This window comes from Ovis aries, chromosome 2 (genome assembly GCF_016772045.2).
Source record: "Ovis aries strain OAR_USU_Benz2616 breed Rambouillet chromosome 2, ARS-UI_Ramb_v3.0, whole genome shotgun sequence".
In the NCBI taxonomy this organism is placed as follows: domain Eukaryota; kingdom Metazoa; phylum Chordata; class Mammalia; order Artiodactyla; family Bovidae; genus Ovis; species Ovis aries.
The window spans coordinates 36,130,950-36,150,540 of NC_056055.1; the positions used below are offsets into that span (position 1 = coordinate 36,130,950).

The 19,591-nt window shown below is 45.0% G+C and overlaps 2 protein-coding genes across 9 annotated transcripts in view; one reads left to right on the forward strand and one right to left on the reverse strand.

Moving 5' to 3' along the window:
- Positions 1-1,228: 1,228 nt before the first annotated feature.
- IDNK (IDNK gluconokinase) lies at positions 1,229-19,282 on the reverse strand. 5 transcript variants are annotated; one of them, XM_042244844.2, is made up of 5 exons: positions 19,135-19,282; positions 16,123-16,153; positions 15,655-15,737; positions 4,595-4,638; positions 1,229-1,928 (listed from the first exon to the last, which is right to left on the reverse strand). In XM_042244844.2, exons 3-5 carry the CDS (start codon positions 15,688-15,690, stop codon positions 1,583-1,585), a joined length of 426 nt encoding a protein of 141 aa, XP_042100778.1. In that variant the 5' UTR covers positions 15,691-15,737; positions 16,123-16,153; positions 19,135-19,282; the 3' UTR covers positions 1,229-1,582. The 5 variants fall into 5 exon arrangements, with proteins under 5 accessions (XP_042100778.1, XP_042100777.1, XP_014948543.1 ...); XM_042244843.2 differs by having other exon boundaries at positions 15,655-15,741; XM_015093057.3 differs by lacking the exon at positions 19,135-19,282 and adding an exon at positions 18,770-18,845.
- FRMD3 (FERM domain containing 3) overlaps positions 18,900-19,591 on the forward strand; it is a 416,578-nt gene continuing 415,886 nt past the window's right edge. For all 4 annotated transcript variants that reach the window (XM_060409135.1, XM_060409137.1, XM_060409136.1 and 1 more), the window contains exon 1: positions 18,900-19,179. The gene's annotated coding sequence lies outside the window, so the exon portion shown is untranslated. The remainder of the gene's footprint in view (positions 19,180-19,591) is intronic.

A 19,591-nucleotide genomic window follows, 5' to 3' on the forward strand; every position in this document is an offset into this window, starting at 1 on the left:
TGGGTTGAGAGGATTTCCTGGAGGAGGGCATGGCAACGCACTCCAGTATTCTTGCCTGGAGAATCCCATGGACAGAGGAGCCTGGAGGGTTACAGAGTTGGACACGACTGAAGTGACTTAGTATGCACGCAAGAAGATCCAGGAGGATATTTGAAAATCAATTATTTCTTGTGAAGAACTGCCTTCCCTGAGAACTCTAGCTGGTACTAGAGAATATGAGATGCCCTATCTTTCCACCCCAACTTGGGCTCCCCGAGAGCCAGGGCTTTGTGTTACAGGTGCTCAAGCCCTCCAGAGTGCTCCTCAGAGTACTCACTGAGTACACGGAACTGATTGAGTCCTTTCTCTACAGCTGGGGGTGACTCTCGTCCAGCCTGAGTATACTGGCTGGACAGTTTGAGGGCCTAGACCCTGAGTATGAATGCTGATGTAAACTGAAGCCAGGCAAGAGGTGCCCCAAATAGTCCGTCAGGAAAATCCATGGCTCTACATTTTCTTAGGCAAGACTCGTCCAAAAAGGGCCCTTTCATTCCGCTGGCACCCCATGCATATATTTCGTTTGTGGTTCTTGAGACCAAAAAAAAAAAAAAAATGCATATTCTTGTGAAAGAAAACAGGGAATTGGTTCCAAAACTCACTTTCTGGCCAGAACCAACCAAGGCCTGTAAAGCAGCTGGGTCTTGTGGCCCTGATTAGATAGAGAGATAAGGATGCTTCTTCCTGGAGCCCTGTCAGGGAAGTGCTCAAACCCAGCCCACGCTGGCCACACTGCACCTTTCCCCACTGGCGCCTGGTAAGCTGCATGCCAGCGACACATGAGCACCTCTAAGCCCCCCATCGCCTCGCCTGACCCGGCTGCCACTGGCATAACGCCACCTGCTGGCACATTTTCCTGTCAGGTTTTGGCCACAGCGGCTCTGGTGTTGCTCCCTCACCTGCCTAGTGTCCACCACTGACAGCTTTTACAGCAGGAAGGTGGGCAGGTTAACACAAGCCTGGTCTCACAAGAGTCTCTGTAAAGTGGAGTGGGGACTGGGGGCAGACAGTCCTGTACTTCATTCATTCAAATTCCACCTTTGCAGTTTTTTAAAAAAATCCATGAACTGTATGTGTTTTTTATTTACTTTGAAATGGCCCAAAGAGAGGATGAAGAGGTGTGCGGTGTAACGGAACTGCTGGTGAGTGCTCAATTCTGTATGCTTCTCAACTGAGACCAGTCTCCAGAGGGTGCCAACAATAGCCAAGTTTCATTTATTTGTCCAAGTACAAGCATGATCAAGAATGTTCTAAATAAGGTCAGCGTTTACAGCTTTGACTATAGGAGTTCCTCTCTGATCATTTGATTGGGTCACATGAATTTAAACTTAAGTGAAGCTTCATTTCAAAGTTTCCACTCCATTTCTCTGAATGTGCCACAGCATGATGATAAAAGTCTCCCAGATTCCCCAAAATCCACCTGAATAATATCTCAACACATTGTGGTTTATTCACCTTAAGAAGAATCTGGAGAGAACATGGTTTGGGATGGGAGACAGAGTTAACGCCTGATGGGTCTGGACCACTGATATAAATGATTCTCATTTCATTTTAGAGTTTCCATAATTGTAGCAATTATCTCTGAAAGATTTTTGTCCACATTGATTTGGATAAAGTTTTCTGGAGCTGATGGGGTCTCCAGAGTATCGAATTGGGACTGCAGTAATTCAGGGGGCATAAAATGGTCTTTTCTTCTGAGTAAGCGTCCAGAGATGATGTCAAATGACCCAGTCAGATGGACCACAAGGAGCTTCACCTCAACTGGCTTTTCTTCCTTCCCCAAGTCATCACACTTCAGAGGTGCATCATCTTTTCCTTGTATTAAGATGTCTCTATACACTCTCTTCAGAGCTGAACAGGCTAAAACTACATGCTGCCCAGAGGCTACATCTCTGTTTAAAAAAAAAAAAAAACAAAAACAAAACCTGGGGAGATGGGGAAGGGGAGATCACAAAGAATGAAGACATTTAAAATAACTGGTGTCAAACCTAGGCTGAGGACTTCAGTCCCACTTCTCTGACAGTAGAAGGTGTTACAAATGGTGGCCAAGTATCAGGCAGTCTTGGCTTTGAGGTAAAGATCTTCCACCAGTGAGCCCTCTCGGGTGATATGTTTACTTCTCTGAGCGTCAGTTCAGTTCAGTCACTCAGTCATGTCCAACTCTTCGCGACCCCATGGACTGCAGCACGCCAGGCTTTCCTGTCTATCACCATACTCCTGGAGTTTACTCAAACTCATGTTCATTGAGTCTGTGATGCCATCCAGCCGTCTCATCCTCTGTTGTCCCCTTCTCCTCCTGCCTTCAGTCTTCCCAGCATCAGGGTCTTCTCCAGTGAGTCAATTCTTTGCATCAGGTGGCCAAAGTACTGGAGTTTCAGCTTCAGCATCAGTCCTTCCAGTGCATAGTCAGGACTGATTTACTTTAGGAGCATCAGTTCATCATCTGTTAAATGTGGCTACTCAAGAGTACCTGCCCACAGAACTGTGGTGGGGAAGTTTATCATGGTGCCCAGCACACAGGAAGTGCTGAGTATCAGCTCTGCCCCTGGGCTATAGGATGTGACTGAGCCAGCACCTGTGGACATGGGTGGCTGCTGGCAGGCACCTGTGTCCCCCACACGGCATGGCTCAGGCTCTCCTCAGATTTCCTCCATTCCTACTCTGCAGTATGCTGGACCAATCTGGGGAAGTTACCCATGCAGAGCTGGAGAAAGCAGGAAAAAAGAGAGCACCAGTCCCTCTGTTTTCAAGGTAAGCAGAAAGTGAGTAGTTTTCAGAGATGCTGAAAACTAAGAGAAAAACCTGAGTCAGAAATAGAGGTAGATTGACAAGGCACCAATAAGGGAAAACCTAGACAGCATATTATAAAGCAGAGACATTACTTTACCAACAAAGGTCTGTCTAGTCAAAGCTATGGTTTTTCCAGTAGCCATGTATGGATGTGAGAGTTGGACTATTAAGAAAGCTGAGTGTGGGAGAACTGATGCTTTTGAACTGTGGTATTGGAGAAGACTCTTGAGAGTCACCTGGACTGCAAAGAGATCCAACCAGTCCATCCTAAAGGAAATCAGTTGTGAATATTCATTGAAAGGACTGATGCTAACACTCAAACTCCAATACTTTGGCCATCTGATGTGAAGAACTGACCCATTGGAAAAGACCCTGATGCTGGGAAAGATTGACAGTGGGAGAAGGGGACAACAGAGGATGAGATGGTTGGATGGCATCACCAATGTGATGGATGGGAGTTTGAGTAGGCTCTGGGAGTTGATGGACAGGGAAGCCTTGCGTCCTGCAGTTCATGGGGTCACAAGGAGTCAGACAAGACTAAACGACTGAACTGTACTGAAGGGAAAACCAGTGTGGTCCAACACCATACATGAGGATGAGCCCCCTGACACTAAGCTGATGTATACCAGCCCTGGGCAGGAGAGGTTTGTCTTCTTAGAGCCAGGAAGGAACTAAATAAAGTGGTCAAGGGTCAATGCTGGCTTGGGTACTTAGTAGAGATTTCAGTTCAGAACTGAGAACTAAGAATTCTGAAGGGGCCTGCCTTGATCTATGGCCATCGTAGACTGGAGACTCAGTGGTTGGTGTGTCATCAGCAATAAACCAACGTACTTGAGCCTCCCAGCTCTTCTCAAGGGCATGAGTGAGAGCTTGTTAGTTCTGAGCCTGGAGGTCTGATCTCCGCTTTCCTGAGACTCTTCACTTTGGCTTCCATCACAGGTCAGAATCTTTGATCTGACAGTCTATTTATGTTAGAGACCCAGTTGGGTAGGAGTTCTCAAATCCTAAAACCTCAAAGCCTTAAAACCCTAAACCCATACAAAGACAGGACTGCCAGCCATGTCTGTGCAATGTTTTAAAAAAATGTAAACTGAATTTTTAATAAGTATAATGTCATATGGCTCATATGGTTTTAGATTTATAAAACGTGACTTCATCTTAGAAAGCAAGATTTGGAACTCACTCACTGCCACTCCTTTGTCTTCCAGGATTCCCAAGGGCCAGATCCACAGATGGGAGAAGAGGGTCGTTTGCTCGGAGGCATGCTACCGAGCTGGACAGTTTGAGATTTCAGTCCTGGTAGCGAGTTATCTGTTGATTTGCAAATGACCCCAGATCTTCCTGGTTGTCAGAGCTTGAAGTAGGAGGCAATACAAGCGGTGGCTAAGATATGGCTATAACAACATTATTATTTTATTTAGGACTCACTATATATATTAGGTACCATTCTAAGTGCTACCCACGCTTTATTCACTAATTCCTCACAACAATCTGTAAGGACTGTTGTGAGTAGGAACTATATCCCTATTTTTCAGAAGAATAAACAGGTTTATGGAAGCCAAGTTGCTGAGTAAAATTCCCAGCTAGTAATTATGAAGTTGTCTAGAAGGCTGACTCTAGAACCCAACACTCTGTGACTGATTTAAAGTCATTGTTAGTCACCAGATGGAGGTGCATTTCATTTCTGGGATCCTTTATCATTAGTCAGTTATGATTTCAAGAGTGGTTTCCTTTACTCACTGGCTTATGGGGTCTGACGTTCTCTTACCTTCGTAAAATATCATGCAATTTGCAGAGCCATGGAATTCTGTCCTGAAATTAAAACAAACACAAAGTGGCTTTTCTAGATTTTATTTGTACAGAAACATGTTCATCATGTTCATCAATGTTAAAGTCCAGAGAAATCTCAGTGGTTTTGAGGAGGAGGCCATGCACAGGCTGAGGAATTAAGTCACTGGGCAGTTCAGCACAGAAACATGTTCCTGGTCCAGGTGTCAGAGGTTCTTTCCACAATGATAAAAATTACCCTAAAATGCCAGTATGTAACTCCCCCATGTCAATCTTCCCATTATAAATACACTTTCTTTGGTTCTGATATGTTTGTGTGTGTGTGTGTGTGTGTGTGTGCTAAGTTGCTTTGGTCATGTTTGATTGACTCTGCGACTGCCAGGCTCCTCTGTCCATGGGATTCTCCAGGCAAGGATACCGAAGTGGGTTGCTGTTTTCTGATACACTTACAGATCTTTTATTGTATTTGCATGATTCTTCAGGTGCTTCTGATCTCAAATGCAGAGAGGTATTCATAGAAACTCTTAAGTCAGCTGCCCCCTGGTCCTATTCTTCAAACCCTCTAAAAACAGAGCTTCTTTTGGATAGAAGTATTTTGAGAGTTTTGTATTTTTCTAGAGAAGGCAGAAGAAGTTTACATAGGACACCCTAGAGTGTTACACAAAGAAGTTCCCCTGGGGTAAATACTGATTGGCCGTAATGCATTAAAAAAAAACCTTTTTATTATGCGAATTTAAAACATATATGAAAAGAGACAAAATGGTACAAAACAAACCTCTCTGTACTCATAACCCAGCTTTAATGATTTTCAGCTCACAATCTGGTCTTCTATATGTCCCAACGCCCATTCTTTACTTATCATTTTAATGCATATTCAAGAAAGATCATGTCTTTATTATTTAAGGCTTTTTTTTTTTCCCCCCCGGCTGCTTTGGGTCTCCATTGTGGCGTGCAGGCTCTCAAGTTGTGGTGTGCAGGCTGGGTTGTGGTATGTGGGATCTTGGTTCTCCAAACAAGAACTGAACCCACCCCTGCACTGGAGCATCGAGTCTTATCCATTGGACCACCAGGCAAGTCCCCATGATGCATCTTTAAAAGTCCTTGCTCTTAACATTTTATAACTACCATTTTATTTAGATTTTTGTATCTGTATAATTGAGATTGACTTGCATTTGTTTTCTTGTGTAGTCCATATTAAATTTTGGTATCAAGGTTATTCCTGCCTCCTAAAAATAAGTAGGGCAGCTTTCCTTCTTTTTTCTCTTCTTTAAAACAGCTTGTATACAATATATTATTTTATGGACTGAATGTTTTTATTTCCCCAAAATTCATATCCCCCATGTAAGAATATTTGGAGGTAATCAGGTTTAGATGAGGTCATGAGGATGAGGTCCTCGTGATGGGATTAGTGCCTTTATAAGAAGAGACCAGTGAGCTAGTATATACTCTTTCTCTCCTGCTGCCCTCCCCTTCAACCACCCAGTGGGGATACAGAGAACCTCCAAGCTCAGAATAAACAAGAAACTGACCATGCTGGCATCTTGATCTTGGACTTTCACCCTCCAGAACTGTGATAAATACATGTCTATTGTTTAAGTCACCCAGTCTATGTTATTTTGTTACAGCAATCTGAGCTGAGTGAAACTCATCTGAAAAACTATCTGGGCCTATCTTTTACTTATTTATTTTGAGGAAATATCTCTGATTATAGATTGAATTTATTTAATGAACATTGTATTATATTCAGATTTTTCTATTTTTAATTCAGTTTTGGTGACTGAATACTTTAGAATCAACAAGGTCATGTTTTCACTTGGAGATGGGGGAAGGGCTGAGCAGACTGTGTCCCTAAGCATTGTAATCCTCACCTGAAGAAAGTCTTCCCTTATATACATTATACAAGTCCTCACACTTAGGTTCAGGTCCAGCTCCATGCCTCATACAGGTATCATCTCCCATCTCTACAGAAACATTAAAAATCGTCCTTCCCACCCTCCTGGCTTATATGCATTCTCAAAACCTAGGGGAAAAGGTTATTTAGGTTTAATTAAATCTTGCTACTTTGATTCTGGCACCTGAGAATTTCTCATTTTGCTTTTGACCTTGGGTAAGCCCTTGGTTATATCCCCCATCCCACTCCCCTAATCTTTTCCACCAGGAGCCTTTCAAGTTCTCGAGCTCTGGGTGAGGTCTTTCAGCTCCTGAATATTTCCCCTGGCTTAGGCTTTCCCTATTTCTTATTCAGAGTAACTAGCTCCCCAGTAAGTTAAGTTTCATTCCACCAAGGCCATCACTCTGTGCTCAGCAAACTAAAGACCTTCTAGTTACTAGGATCCACCCTTGTCAGGAAGCAGAGCAGGATTTTGTACACACACATGCTACATGCACACACACTACACACACACTACACACACACTACATGCACATATGCTACACACACACACAGTTAAAATTTTTTCACTATATGTATCTTTTCATAGTAAATAATATTTTTTAAAAGCACGGTGTGCTAATATTGGGTTAAGAGTCCTGGAAGTTTTATTAGTCACATAATTCTTTAAAGACTTTACCTCTGCGTACACATTACTCAATCAGAGACCACTTAAAAGTTCAAATGCAACAGCTATAAAATCTGCACAAGACAGAGATCAAATGACAACTATTACCTAACTTACATGAATAGTATCTTAAATAACAATAACTACATAATTCAGATACTATTACTCAAATTATAACAGCTACTACAATGTACACACGATAGCTGAAATGTATTTAATGAAAGCCTTGTTTATGTTAGCACTTGTCTGAGTATTCAGTGGACCCAGTGTGGTTATTTCTAAACAAAGTAACAAGATGACGAGGCTTACCAGTTCTAAACTTGCAGACCATAAAGAACTTTGTGCTCTATGGGGAGACTTACATGCTCCTGGAAAAGTGTATATGTTTAAGACTTATTCTTGCCAAGATTTTCTGACATCGTACTCAAAAACTAAATGTTCTAGAGAAGTCTGTGAGGAGAAAAGAAGTTGTAGCAGCTGTACTTATGGAACCTGAAATTGCCACCGTAACACAGTATTTTCTAGACTCAAGCCCAGATTTGGATTTCCCTTTCCTTCCTCCATTTGCAAGTATCTGTTGTGTGCTTAGGGAGACCCAGACACTATTCTGGGGCCTTTCTTTCAATACTCTACACATGATCACCCTGAGTTTAACTTCTAAGATTCCATTTGCACCCAAATTTCTAAATTCCTTTCTCTTCTGTATTCTCATTGTGAACGGCTAAGCTTTTCTACTACATTCATGAACTAATAGGGATAAAAAAGAAAACACTATCATTTATACAAAGACCTTAAAAAAAATTTTTTTTAACCTCTTGGCTGTATCTTCCAAAACAGCTTCTCCAACAGAAGGCTGCAACAGAGCAGGGTGACTGGGCCTTGAAGACTCACATGTCAGCAACATGACCAGTTTCCTACCTAGGACCCAGACCTACAAAGATACGGTGCTTTCCAAACCCGTAGGAAGGCCTGCACAGGCAACTTACTTGGCAAAGTGCTGTACTAATTATCACTGGGACTAACTTCAGTGTGTGTTTTACATGTAAATAGAGGTGTCCGGCTTCGAGTTTAAGAAATGATGTCAACTTCTATAAAGTTAAGGAGTCTTACAGCATATGGGGGCCACAGTGAGGTATCTTCCTAAGCACTTGGAACAGAAGGAAAGAAGCTTGTTCTTTTAGTCTTTAAAGATCAACACTTAATAGAAAGGGACAGAGATGTCTAAACTCATCTGAAGAAGTAAAAAATGACCCTCAGGCTAGCAGTGCATCACTATGATCCAACTATGTATTTTTACACACATAAAGGAAGCACGTGAGGCTTGGGAGTGAACACCCAGGGCAGGAACACTATAGGATTAGACAGCAAAGTACTGTCCAGAGGACATGGAGCTCTGGCCTTATGACTTCAAACATCATGTTCTCATTAGCAAACGTCTTTGTCTAATGGGGTGGGTGGTCTCACCATTAGAAACTTAAGCTTTAACTCTCCTACTCTTTTGATTGCATGTTCACTGAGATATCTGACTGCATTTTGGCTTCTGAAATCAGATTGATGTGTTATGGGCCACGTGGCAGTTAAATTTCTCCTTGTAAATTAATCAACTGGCATTCTGGTTTTATGTAGAAATCTTGTGAACCTGACTAGTGGGGTTCTCATATGAGACATGAACCTGTGTTCAATGTGTTGACAGTATCAGGGGTTGAGCCAGCAAGACAGAGCCTGACTACCCTGGTCCCATCTGGGTAGTCAGGCAGCCTTTTCCACAATGCATTCCTGTCACTGTGCATGTCTCTAGGTGAAACAAAATCCTGAGACTAGTGCTGATCTCCATTCAGCAAGAATGCTTGGTTTGGAAGAGGTAGTAGGAAGGTTGCTCAGTCATGTCCGACTGTTTGCGAGCCCATGGACTGTATAGCTTGCCAGGCTCCTCTGTCCATGGAATTCTCCAGGCAGGAATACTGGAGTGGGTTGCCATGCCCTTCTCCAACTTGGAAGGTTCAGACGGTCAAATGGTAATCACATATTCAGTATTCACATACCTACTTAAGAGTTCAAGAAGCAATTATAATGATGCACTAGGACTGATTCACAGATGAAAACACAACAAAAAATGAGCTGTACTTCTGCATGAGTAAAATGTTCATAGTGGCTTTGGATGCACCAAGGAAGGGGGATAATTTATTTAATTCCTAGTACTTTAGCTGTCTTACCTTTCTTCCCACTAGCAGAGGAGCAACCTTGTGTTTTGTTATTTTAATTAGATTGCACAATTCCTCCAGCCCATCAGCACCAAATCTCTTTGTCCAGAGATCAATCTCTGTATTATTTTATGGCTTATGTTATTGCATTAAGCTGGATATTGACTTTATTAGTCATTATATTTTCTGCATGCCTGAAATATTTCACAATAAGGATGAGACAAGTGAATTAAAAAAAAAAAAACAGAAAACATTTGGGTAATAAACTTCCTACCCTTTGTACAGGTAAACAGAACTTTACTTTGAATCCCTGCTTTTTTATTATTTACCAGTGTCTAAATACGTGCCTTAGCTGAGAATTACGCATGTTGCTTCACTTAGTCACAATAAAATTCCTCAGAAGCTCAACCATGAAAACTAATATTAATAAATGGAAATATAAAATAGATGCTTTCAGACATCTGCCCAATCAGAATGCATGTTGGACCAGTTTATTCACAGCACCAGTAAGGTCTGGGTCCACCAGCCACAAAATCAATGAGAGAAGGCTGGAGAGAGCAATGAAGTACTTTCAATTTTATTTTACAGAAGTTTCCAAGTATTCAGTCACAGTTATTACACAGTTGGGATCCTTCCCTAGAGGGTCACAGGAGGCCACAAGGAGAGAGTTCTTCCAGAGTCGCTCCAGGTGCTACGTGAATTCCCAGGGGGGACACCAGCATTCTCATCCCTGGTCTGTGTGAAGACAGGCATCACCTGCCTCAGGTACCCATCCAGGCCTAGATCCCTCCAAGGGATGTGCTCGCTGAGGGCTACGCCTCTCTTCTGCTCTATTACCCTCGCTTTCACCCTTTCCGTCTCCATTTAACCAACCCTGACTCATTTCTCAAAGATTGGGTGTGTGTGGAGTATCAGGGCCTTTAACACAGTAGAAAAAGTAGGGTCTTAGAGGTTAGATCCCCTTGACTCTGTGCCTCCCTTTGTTCATCTGCAAAATGGGGGAATCATGTAATTCACTGATCTGCTTTGGGATTTAAACAGGAAAAGGAGTAGACTTCATTTTAAACATTATCTTTTGGGGCTGATTTTATAGCTGCAATAAACGGCATCGGTTTCCAACTTTGAATCTGGAAAAGACCTTTAATAAATGAATTTGGTATGCAGTAGATTCTAATTCCACAAATAATAAATATTTAATATGTGCAAAGCGCCATATAGAGCATTGGGAATATAATATGAATGGTGTGGTTCCTGTCCTCAAGGGGGTCACAGCCTGATGATGGGTATCTATCAGTTAAACTACACGTAAGGCAGAGATGAGGGCTCCAAGGGATATACCAAGAAGGGCTCTGACTGGAGAGTAGAGGGAGAGATCAATTTTAATCAGGCCCTAGGAAGACTAAATCTTCAAGGGTAAAGAGGATTTTAACGGAAACAGGGCCTGCTGAGCAGAGGGCAGGGTAAGACTGGGAGTATTAAAAATTAGAGATGGAAGACTCTAGTAAGCGGATGAGGTAGGAGCTTAGCACTGCCGACCAGATGTGGGAGTTGCTATGTGAGGAGGGTGAGGAGAAACTCTCAGGAAGGATAGTCAAGACTCTGAGTGAGCTGCTAAGGAGTCTGGCTTTTACTCTCAGGTCTTAGGGAGAACTTGACACATGAGATCCAAATTTTGTATTCATGCTGGACCATGGAAAAAGCAAGAGAGTGCCAGAAAAACATCTATCTCTGCTTTATTGACTATGCCAAAGCCTTTGACTGTGTGGATCACAAAAAACTGTGGAAAATTCTGAAAGAGATGGGAATACCAGACCACCTAACCTGCCTCTTGAGAAATCTGTATGCAGGTCAGGAAGCAACAGTTAGAACTGCACATGGAACAACAGACTGGTTCCCAATAGGAAAAGGAGTATGTCAAGGTTGTATATTGTCACCCTGCTTATTTAACTTATATGTAGAGTACATCATGAAAAACGCTGGGCTGAAAGAAGCACAAGCTGGAATCAAGACTGCTGGGAGAAATATCAATAACCTCAGATATGCAGATGACACCACCCTTATGGTAGAAAGTGAAGAGGAGCTAAAAAGCCTCCTGATGAAAGTGAAAGAGGAGAGCGAAAAGTTGGCCTAAAGCTCCACATTCAGAAAACAAAGATCATGGCATCCAGTCCCATCACGTCATGGGAAATAGATGGGGAAACAGTGGAAACAGTGGCAGACTTTATTTTTGGGGGCTCCAGAATCACTGCAGATGGTGACTGCAGCCATGAAATTAAAAGACGCTTGCTTACTCCTTGGAAGAAAAGTTATGACCAACCTAGATAGCATATTCAAAAGCAGAGACATTACCTTGCCGACTAAGGTCCGTCTAGTCAAGGCTATGGTTTTTCCTGTGGTCATGTATGGATGTGAGAGTTGGACTATGAAGAAGGCTGAGAGCCAAAGAATTGATGCTTTTGAACTGTGGTGTTGGAGAAGACTCTTGAGAGTCCCTTGGACTACAAGGAGATCCAACCAGTCCATTCTGAAGGAGATCAACCCTGGGATTTCTTTGGAAGGAATGATGCTAAAGCTGAAACTCCAGTACTTTGGCCACCTCATGAGAAGAGTTGACTCATTGGGAAAAACTCTGATGCTGGGAGGGATTGGGGGCAGGAGGAGAAGAGGACGACCGAGGATGAGATGGCTGGATGGCATCACGGACTCTATGGACGTGAGTCTGAGTGAACTCCGGGAGATGGTGATGAACAGGGAGGCCTGGCGTGCTGCGATTCATGGGGTCGCAAAGAGTCGGACACGACTGAGTGACTCAACTGAACTGAACTGAATGTTTGTGAAGAAAGGCGATGACTAAGATTTTCTCTTCACAGAGCCAGAAACTGAGGCCAAACAGAGATACTAGACCAAATTCACTGAATTCTGTGTGTAAATACTATAGATAGTATCATAATTAGTAAAGTCAAACACAGAAAGTCTTAGAGGAAAGAGAGGAGGAAACAACATAATCCAAATGAGCATCCAAGTTTACTGGATTGCTATTCTAGGTCCCTTCATTCCTGATAGTCCCTATATGCAGGGGTAGGGGTGCAGTGTACCCTGAGCCCCCAGTCCAGGGCTTAAGCACTGAGGGCTAAATCAGAGCATCATGAGGACAGAGAATGCTTCCTTGGCCTATCTAGAAAAAGAAAGTGTCTTCTGGAAGGGGATGACAATTAAAGGGCAGGCGCTCAGAGGAACAGATGGAAGAGGAGTGTGTGCAGCATTGCTGGGGGAGGTGGAGAGAGGGCAAGGAAAGTGGGAGGGGAGCAGTGGAGGTGAGGGACCGGTTTTATCTGGTGCAAAAGTGAACCTAAGCCCAGAGAGGGAGAAAATGCATATAAACAAAATATATACCCCCCAAAGATGGGTATACATATCAAATTCAATTAGTAGGTATTTTTGGAAGATGAAACCAAGGGTGATCTATTCTGTGAAAGAATTTGTAGGTATTGGTCAAATGTCTTATACAGGATAAGTATTATATTTGTAATCAGGAACAGAACTGTCCAAAACCTCTCTTTTAAATCGACTCTCAGGTTGAAGTCTGCTCAAGTGTCACCCCATGGGCTGCCAGAGCATGGACCTGGCACATCAGGGAGACTCACAGACAGCTTGGAAATCATCATCTCATCATGTTAACCACGCATCCCTGCCTGGGTGGCGTATCCTTCTCCACCAGCGCTGTCCAACAGAGCTTCCTGCCCTGATGGAAATGTTCCCTACCTGCGCCGTCTGGATTAGCAGCCATCAGCCACATGTGGCTTTTGAACACTTGAAGTATGGCAGTGCAATCCCAGAACTGGAGTTTACATTTAATTGAAATAGCCTTAAGGTGCCCTTAGTATATTCAGCTCAGGTTCTTGATCTTCAAATCTTAGCCTTCTGAGTACAATGAGTGTGTATGTGTGTGTGTGTTAGTCACTCAGTTGTGTCTGACTCTTGGTGACCTCATGGACCTCCCCAAACCATCCTGAGAATCTCCCCCAAGGTATACCATTACCTCTGCCTCTAACAGTCTACCTGAAGCTCAGCACAGTATCCTCTGGGGGACAGGGGCCTGCGGGCTGGTTGCCAGGGCAATGAGGTCGTGGTGCCAGCTCAGCTGTGACCCACACCTTCGCGCATAGACTCCCTGGGCTCTCATCAAAAACATTAGCCATCTGCTGTTTCACTGCATTCCTCTCTGCTTCACTCGAATATCAGGCAAACTTGTATAGCTTCCTCTGAATATATTTAGTAACTCATTATGTTTCTTCCAGTAATTGATAACCTTCTTTTCTGTACAATAAATTCCTCCTCTCAATTCTCCTCAGCCCCCAGCCCCATCAATACTGCTCACTTAACAAGACTCACTTGTGAATAAGAGGAACGATGCTTAAATGCCATTATAAAAATCTGTCCATTTGGGGTTGCTTTACTTTGTTAATTTTGTACTCAGCAAGAGGAAAAAGAAAATAACTCTAGCACGGTCACACTTTACACACTCCACAGAAATGTGTTACATGTATGCATATATAGATACGGTATTAACAGCAATAGTAAGTGATATTCACTGAATGCTTCAGGTATGTCTCTGTGCACTTTTCACTTTATCTAATCCTCTCAAGGACCCAATAAAATAGATCCTGTCACCATTCCTACTTCACAGGAGGAAAATGAGGCAAAGAGAGACCAAGCCATTTGCCAAAAGTCACACAAGCTCAGTGGTGGGGCCAGGTTATCCGCATTATGTTTACTATCTCTAGTACAGTACCATTGTTAGGTTTAAGTCGTTACTCTGTGTCTGCTTTTGGCTGCTCTCCTCTCACCTTCTAAAGTCGAAGGTTGTAAACTTAAATTTTGATGGTTTAATGTTTAAACCTGGGGAGCACTTCCTGAAACAAACAGAAACCCTCAGAGTGCTCTAGAATTAGACCTAATATGGGTTAGTGACTCCAGTCCTTCAAGGCTGAACAAAGAGAAGAAAGTGGAGCACAAACTGGGGGAGCTGAGTTCATGAAAGTACAAACACCAGTGTTGCTCTTTGGCCAATTCCATCCCAATACTGGTCCTTTGGACACGCTTGGCATGTGGACCTGCCTGGGGCCCCTGCTGCCAGCTGCTCTGTGGACCCACCCTAGGCCCTGCCCTCAGTCTCTCCTGGGTTACAGCTAGTTCTATGAATCCACAGTTTGTGACCCTGGTTTGAGAAAGACCCTCTGGAAAAGGCCCTCACAACAGTGCATAAAGGAATGAGATGTCAGGCCATTCATTCTTTCACTTATTCTTTCATTCACAAATTTGCCACAAATATTTTCTGATATACACTGTGTGTCAGGCTCTGGGGATATACAATGGTTAACAGAAATGGCCACAATGCCTGTCCTTTTGGAGGTAAAATCTAGTTACAGCAACAAATATTAATCAAATTCTCACACCATCAAATGTCATGTTACAACTGGGACATGGATGATAAGGGATATGCTGCCCTGAGAGTTCATTAGAGGAGGTTTTATCTAGAAGTCAGGGCGAGCTTCCCTGAAGAAGGGACACAGGTGCTGAGACGTGATGCATGAGCAGGTAACTGAGAAGAGTGGGGAGGCGCATCCCTCACAGTGGGAACAGCAGACACAAAGGTCCCGGGGGAGGAGCATGGCAGCAGAGCCACTGCAAAGGGCAAGGATGGCTCCAGTGGAGATGGGGGTAGGAGAGTGGGGGTGGGATGTGGGAGGGTGGGGTGAACCCAAAGAGACTGGAGTTGGGCACTGCCAACTTGGCCTGACCATGTACGTGTAGGAGTTTATGTGTCTGGTCTTGACGCTGAGATAATGGGAAATCTCCAGAGGGCCATTTGAGTTTGCAAAGATCACTCTAGCTTTGGGGTGGGCACCAGGGCCTGGAGAGGTAAGGCTGGTAGGTCCTGGGAAGAAAAGGTGAACTTCCACACATATGAGCCACAGAGGAGCCTGTGCCCTCTCAGGAATTACACTCTGCAGATTCAAATCCCTCAACGAAGTGTTCTGGCAGATCCTGCCAAGCTGGGGCTGATGGTAGCATCAGTCCTGATGTCAGTTTAGAGTTTAGACAGGAGTTCGGGGCCACAGCTCACATACATGGCAGAACTGCTGTGCGCCTGGCTTCTGGAGCACTGTCTTGAGTGCGTGACTTAGGAACTCTACTGCACCAAGCGCTGCAGGCATCTTCACCTGCATCACTCGGCTGGGACATCTGTGTTGGAAATAAAAACAGACAGTGCACCTTACCTTGTCATTCAGCGCTATCCCTTTCTGCATCTTCATTCGATTTTCCTCTGGGTGGTAGTCATCTGCATCGTAGAATTTCCATCCTAGCTTTAAGAACAAAGTGAAAGAGGGTACGTAGCAGGTCATGCAGCCCATGTGATGGGCACCGTGGGTTCCTAACACTAACAGCAGGTGCAGAAACAACCCAGCCACCCTCTTTCCCACCGGCAGCCACACAGACCATCCCTCCTCCACCCACGTGCAGGAGCAGGGAGGTCTGTAAGGATGTTCACTAATCCCGCCCACTGGGTTGCTGCAGCTGTTTTTTCATTCATTCATCATTATTTTCCATGACCAAGGAGAGAAACAAAATTGCTCCAAGGGGTTTCAAGCTTTGTGGAGGTGTCTGCGGTGAGTTTACAAACCACACAGGCCAGAAGCAACAAGATAAGATGAGACTTGCAACTGGGAGGTGTTAGCACAGGTTACCTCAGATGCCAGCAGGGCGCCCACGGTGGATCTGTGGAGAGGACACAGATGCCATGTGACTACCCTTCCCCCATCTGCCTCTTCCATCCAAGGAGCCGTGGGAAGCACACGGCTGCCCCACCGATATTAAACACCAACAACTTACAATATTGAAACTGAGACACGTGCTCCTCACCCTGGAGTCTAGAGAATGGCTTTAGTTTTCTCCAGGAATTTAAATAATTATCCATTTTTCACTAAAATTTCCCCCAAAAGCAATACATAAGATCTCATTAAACTCCTAAGTTTTTTTTTTTTTTTGTCTCTTAAGTTTTTGGTCCCTGTTTTGTAGATAATTATTTTTTGAAAAAGAACAGGATGAGATGGTTGGATAGCATCGTGGACTCAATGGACATGAGTCTGAGCAAACTAGGAGGTAGTGAAGGTCGCAAGGAGTCAGACATGACTTAGTGACTGTCACGTCCAGTCACTACATAGACAACAACTGAATAAAGTAATAAATTCTACTGAGGATACTGGAGGCAGGGGTCTGACAGGGAATTTAACCTCTAAGCACCCACACAAGGTTCACAGAGCTCATAAAAGCATTAGAACATTGGGACTTAAAAGGGACACATGCTTCAAATAAAGGACTTGGAGAATTACCAGCATTCATTATTAAGTATGGGAGTTGAATGCTTTCTGTTCAAACCCTAACAACTCCAGGTAAGTGAAGAGGGTTTCGGTCCCAGAGCTTGAGATCTGGCCACAGTCTCCATTCTGCCACTAAATGACTATGCCCAGCCTGTCCTCTAAACCTCAGTTTTCTCACCGGTAAAACAAGGGAACTGAGCTACATTTATCCATTCATGTTCTCATTTCATTCAGCCAATATTTAATGAGCACCTACTAGCTCCCAAGACATAATGGTCAGCCCACTGAGACTGGTTTCAGCCATCTTGAGGTTTACGGCTAGTGCAATGGGGGTAGGGATGGAGGCTGGCAGGCGATGAGTTAGAAATGAAGCCTCCTCTTGCTCTCAACTTCTGAAATATTACCCAAATGCCAATCACTGACATAAAACCTTCAGGATTTTTTTATTGTACCCTCCTACTAGTTCATCATGCCTTCTCACCTAAGTTCTACATGCTACTTTTAGAATTACCTATGTGTTACTTTTATTTAATTGCTTCACTCTTTAAACAAATGTGTTAAAGAAGGACATTCTTTCCGTCCCTTATACAGTAAGCCATCCTCACTTGCCTTAAGTAGGAGGTCACTGAAAAGATGCACACAATGAAAATGAAACTTTATGAAGAAATTCTATACTGTTAATTACCAAGGGTTCTCTCTTTTGTTAAGAAAGTATCTGGAAGGTGTTAAAAAGACACACTGAGAACTCCTCCCTAAAGTGACCACAGGATTGAGAGAACTAGAACCTCTCCCATTATGTTTACTCCAGTGGAGGCTGCATAGGGTGATATGTTGCAGCCTGCTGGTGATTAAACTGTCCCAGCCAAACTCCAGGGCTGGAGAAACCAGTGCTGTGTACAACAGAAATCACACTGAAGACCAAGTTAGACTAGCCAGGAATGAACATGTCAGCCACCAGTTACAATTTAAAACAAGAGCTAACTAGACTAGGGTGTAGATGGGCAGAAAGGAGATAGAAGGAAACTGAAAAACCATTCTCTACCACTCTAACCAAACTTCTTAACCAGGGGACATGGTTTGAAGATGGACCAAGGACCCTCAGTAGAAATAAAGCACAGTGCTCGCCTCACAGGAGACTGGTCAGAGTGGAGCATTACAAACCAGTTTGGCACCCAAATGCCACAGTAATTTTTGTAAAGCTAAACCTACCTACCTACCTGGAGCAAGGAGTCTTGGAAATACACTGGACCGCATGGGCAGTCCCAGATTCAGAACATTCTAGAAGGGTGAAAAGCCTTTGGAGGTTGTGAAACTTAAGTTGTCTTTTGGTGCCTCTGGTTTAAGGCTGCCTGTCTTTTCTGATAAAGGGCACTGCCGGACTCTGGACTAAGCGGGAAGCCAAAGGCTTCCTCGGCACCTCCAAGTTGGCCAGACGGGCCTGGCCAGGGGCTCTGTCGTGTGGAATGCTCTTCCTTCCTCACAAACCTGGAGCACTCTTCATATTTAATACTCCATACTTCTAGTTGAATGGGGGACACAGTAGGTTAGATAGTTACATTCACTTTCTAAACTCTAATGGGAAAAGTCCAAGGCCAGGAAGGAGGGAGCTATGTCCAGCCTGACAAATGTCTCTAGGTGCTTGCGAGGTTTGCCCGTTCTCCGTGGTCCCTTGTTCTCCTGCACGCTGTTCTGACTTGAGGCCCCCAACAACCTGCCCGGGCCGCTCCAGGGGCCAAGCAGAACCCGTTACCCCAGCAGGCGCCTCTGCCTAAATTCAGAGATGCAGAGCCCGAGTCTGGGATGTGGCCCCGGGCCAGGCGCTCCCGGAGCGAGCAGGTTGGCAAGTGAGGAGAGGGAGCAAGGTGCTCTGGGCCTGTTTCCTCATCGGCAAAGGGAAAGCAAGGGGGCTCCCCAGGGAACTCCAGTCGCCACGGGCCCAAAACGGCGGCAGGTCTGGCCTCCGCCGCGCGCCGCCTCCCCATTGCGCCTCCCGAACCTGGCCCCCAGCACCTACTTCCCCGAGCCGCTCACGCCCATCACCAGCAGCGCGTTGGGCGCCGCCATCGCCCCAAATCCGGTTCCTTCCCTCCGCCTTCCGGAGCCCGTCCGCCCCGCCTTCCCAGCCGCGGAGGGCGGAGCCGCCCGTGACCCCGCCCCGCCCGCGGACCGGACCGCGAGGGGCTCCCGGGCCCCTCGGGGCCCCGGTCGGGACCCCGACCCAATGCGCCTGGTCCCCACCGGCGTCGAGACCCGCCCCACCCCGCGCCCCTTCCCTGTCGGGACACGCCCCTGGCCCGGGCCCCGCCCCCAGGCGCTCCGCCCGCCGCAGCGCCGCGGAGACCCGCACACACGGCGCCCCACCGCTTCCGCTTCTCCCACCTCCGTCCCTTCCCCGCCGCGCCTTGCTTCCCTCGCCTCTGTGCGGTAAGTGGAGCCCGCCTCAGGCAGGGGAACGGGCCCCGCGTCCCTCCATCTGCGGTCCTCTTCGCCTAGCCTCTCTCCATCGCCCTTACAGGCCGGACCCTCCTCCTCCTCCACCACCAATGAGCTTTAGGAAGAGCTTTAGTTTATTTTCTAATGTAAAAGTAATAAGCAGAAAATAACACTTTACCACACCACGCGGCAGCAAGCATCAGTTCCCCCGTCCTGTATAGATAAACGGGTAGGAATATTGTTTGAAATTAGGATCGTGCTGTACACAGCGAATACAAGGCAGATTTCTTTTGATGTCAAATATAGAGTGGGCCATAGCGGCACATGTTATTATGGCTCTGCTATTTAATCTGCTTCCTGTTTTCGGGTAAATTACTTAAGCGGAAGAAGCACCCCCTTTAAA

Coding starts and splice junctions, on each gene's coding strand:
- IDNK (XM_015093056.3), bottom strand. CDS start 18,819: ATGGCGGCGCCCAACGCGCTGCTGGTGATGGGCGTGAGCGGCTCGGGG. Junction 16,154..18,769: donor GGCGTGAGCGGCTCGGGGAA/GTAGGTGCTGGG, acceptor TCCTCTCCACAG/ATCCACCGTGGGCGCCCTGC. Junction 4,639..15,654: donor GGATAGCGCTGAATGACAAG/GTAAGGTGCACT, acceptor TTTTAATTTCAG/GACAGAATTCCATGGCTCTG.